Source organism: Egretta garzetta, unplaced genomic scaffold (genome assembly GCF_000687185.1).
Source record: "Egretta garzetta isolate BGI_Z169 unplaced genomic scaffold, ASM68718v1 scaffold202, whole genome shotgun sequence".
In the NCBI taxonomy this organism is placed as follows: Eukaryota; Metazoa; Chordata; class Aves; order Pelecaniformes; family Ardeidae; genus Egretta; species Egretta garzetta.
The window spans coordinates 215,368-217,387 of record NW_009258891.1 but is presented as its reverse complement, the minus strand read 5'-3'; the positions used below and the strand labels follow the sequence as shown (position 1 = coordinate 217,387).

The window sequence follows — 2,020 nt, the reverse complement described above, 5'->3', positions numbered from 1 at the left end:
TAGAAGCGGGGGGGAGTTGGCCGGGGAGCAGCAATCACTGCTCGGGGACGGGCTGGGCATTGGTCGGTGGGTGGTGAGCAATTGCATTGTGCATCACTTGTTTTGCATATTCTTTTAGCATCATCATTATTATTGTTGTTATTATTTTCCCTTCCTTTTCTGTCCTATTAAACTGTCTTTAGCTCAACCCATGAATTTCACTTTTTTTTCCCCAATTCTCTCCCCTGTCCCACTGGGAGGGGAGTGAGCGAACGGCCGGGTGGTGTTCAGTTGCCTGAGGGGTTAAACCACAGAACCCCCCCAGCCACACAGCTCATTCACTCTCGCCCCAAAGCCAAGCACGGTTTCGGGATAGTGCCCAAAACACAACTCTTACCCACCTACCCCATTCCACCAACCAGCAATGCAACCGGAGAACCACGGATAATTGCTGCCACCCCCCAGCCCACCTCCATCCACCGCAGCCATCCTCCTTCCAGGCATGTCGAGCCCCATCTCCACTGGGCAGGGCTTGCCTCTTGATGCATGCCAGCCCCTCTTGTGCTGCCCAGGATCCTTTCCTCCCTCATCCTCCCACCTTATCCCCATTCCTTCTGCACTTCATTTTGGGCAAACATGGGAGAATTGCATCTTCTTTGTCCTAAGGTCTTGCATCACCATCCCAGCCCCAGGTCTCTGCAGAGCTGGAGTTCATCAGAGACCATCCTCAGTGGGTGTCCTGGTCTCTCCTCCACCCTCTAGCTGGACATGGCAGTGACATTAAACCCGGTCCAGCTCCCCTGCTAACAACATCAGTACTGTCTGAAACCAGTGAGGAGCCCCTCTCCTCCATGGAAACACCCCAACCATTTAAAATTAACCCATTTGGGCAAAGAAAGGGAAATGGAGCCTGGGAAAACACATTGCCAGGTTCTGCCCAGCTCCATCCCATGCCTCCGCAGTAACACACCAGCTCTCCATGCTTACGAGGCAGTAAAGCCCAAGCCTACTTCCATCTTTGCAGATCTCCACGACGTATCCATCCAGGCTCGCCCGGCCTATCTGCTCCGGGGCTCTCCAGGTCAGCGTAACCGAGTTTTCACTCACGTCTTCCACAGCCAAGGACAAGGGGGAGCTGGGCGCCTCTGTAACAAACCCACAGTGGTGAGGACAGGCTCTTGAGTACTGGGGCTGTTGGAGGGCAATCGCCTAACCTCCGTGTTGGTCTTCAGCCCCCCCATCCTCCTAATCCCCCAGCCCTATCCCACTGCAAAAATATCCTTGATGACTTCATCCCTCCATCCCTTCACACTGGCACCCCCGCATGTCCCCTCCCAGCCTTGCACGTCTCCCCTCCCCACTTCAGTGTCTGGTCCCGTCCTCACCTGCCTTTGGTTTCTCAGGCTTAGGTTCAGGGGCTGGAGCCTCTTCTGCTGTGGGGACAGGAGCAGGTTCGGCTGCTGGGTGCTCGGTGGCAGGGGGTTGCTCTGGGGCCGGGGGGTCTTCAGCAGCTGGGGCTGGGGCTGGTTCTTCCTTTGGGACTGGGGCTGGGGCTGGTTCTTCCTTTGGGACTGGGGCCGGTTCTTCCTTTGGGGCTGGGGCCGGTTCTTCCTTTGGGGTTGGTGCTGGCCCTTTCTTCGGAGCCTCCGGAGCCGGGTCTGTGGCTGGAGGTGCTGTTTTGCCGGTCATTGCTGCAGATTCAGGGGGCTGGGGAAGAGGATGTTTTGGGGTCTCTGCTCTGGGATCTTTGCTCTGGTTTGGGGTCCCTGCTTCAGACTAAAGGTCTCTCCTCCAGATCTGGGATCTTGACTCCGAAGCCGGGGTGCCTGCTCTGGACCAGGCGTCTCCACTCTGGACGGACGGTCTCCGCTCTGGGACAGCTGTGCTGGGAGGGGGGAAACGGGTCACTGAGCCAGAACAGGGGCTGGGAGATTTTTATACGCTTCGGCTGGCACTTGTCACCTCCCTGCAAACCAATCTGCCTGCGCAGGCGGGGGCCGCCAGGAATAGCCACCCGGGTCCTGCACATTCGCAGCACGCC

General features: G+C 57.5%; 1 protein-coding gene across 1 annotated transcript in view; it reads right to left on the bottom strand.

The window, feature by feature from the left end:
* MYBPH (myosin binding protein H) overlaps positions 1-1,668 on the bottom strand; it is a 10,414-nt gene extending 8,746 nt beyond the window's left edge. Inside the window, exons 1-2 of the mRNA XM_009634085.1 lie at positions 1,365-1,668; positions 990-1,124 (exon numbers count right to left, since the gene is read on the bottom strand). Coding sequence (XP_009632380.1) covers positions 990-1,124; positions 1,365-1,668 — 439 coding nt within the window. The remainder of the gene's footprint in view (positions 1-989; positions 1,125-1,364) is intronic.
* Positions 1,669-2,020: the final 352 nt, after the last annotated feature.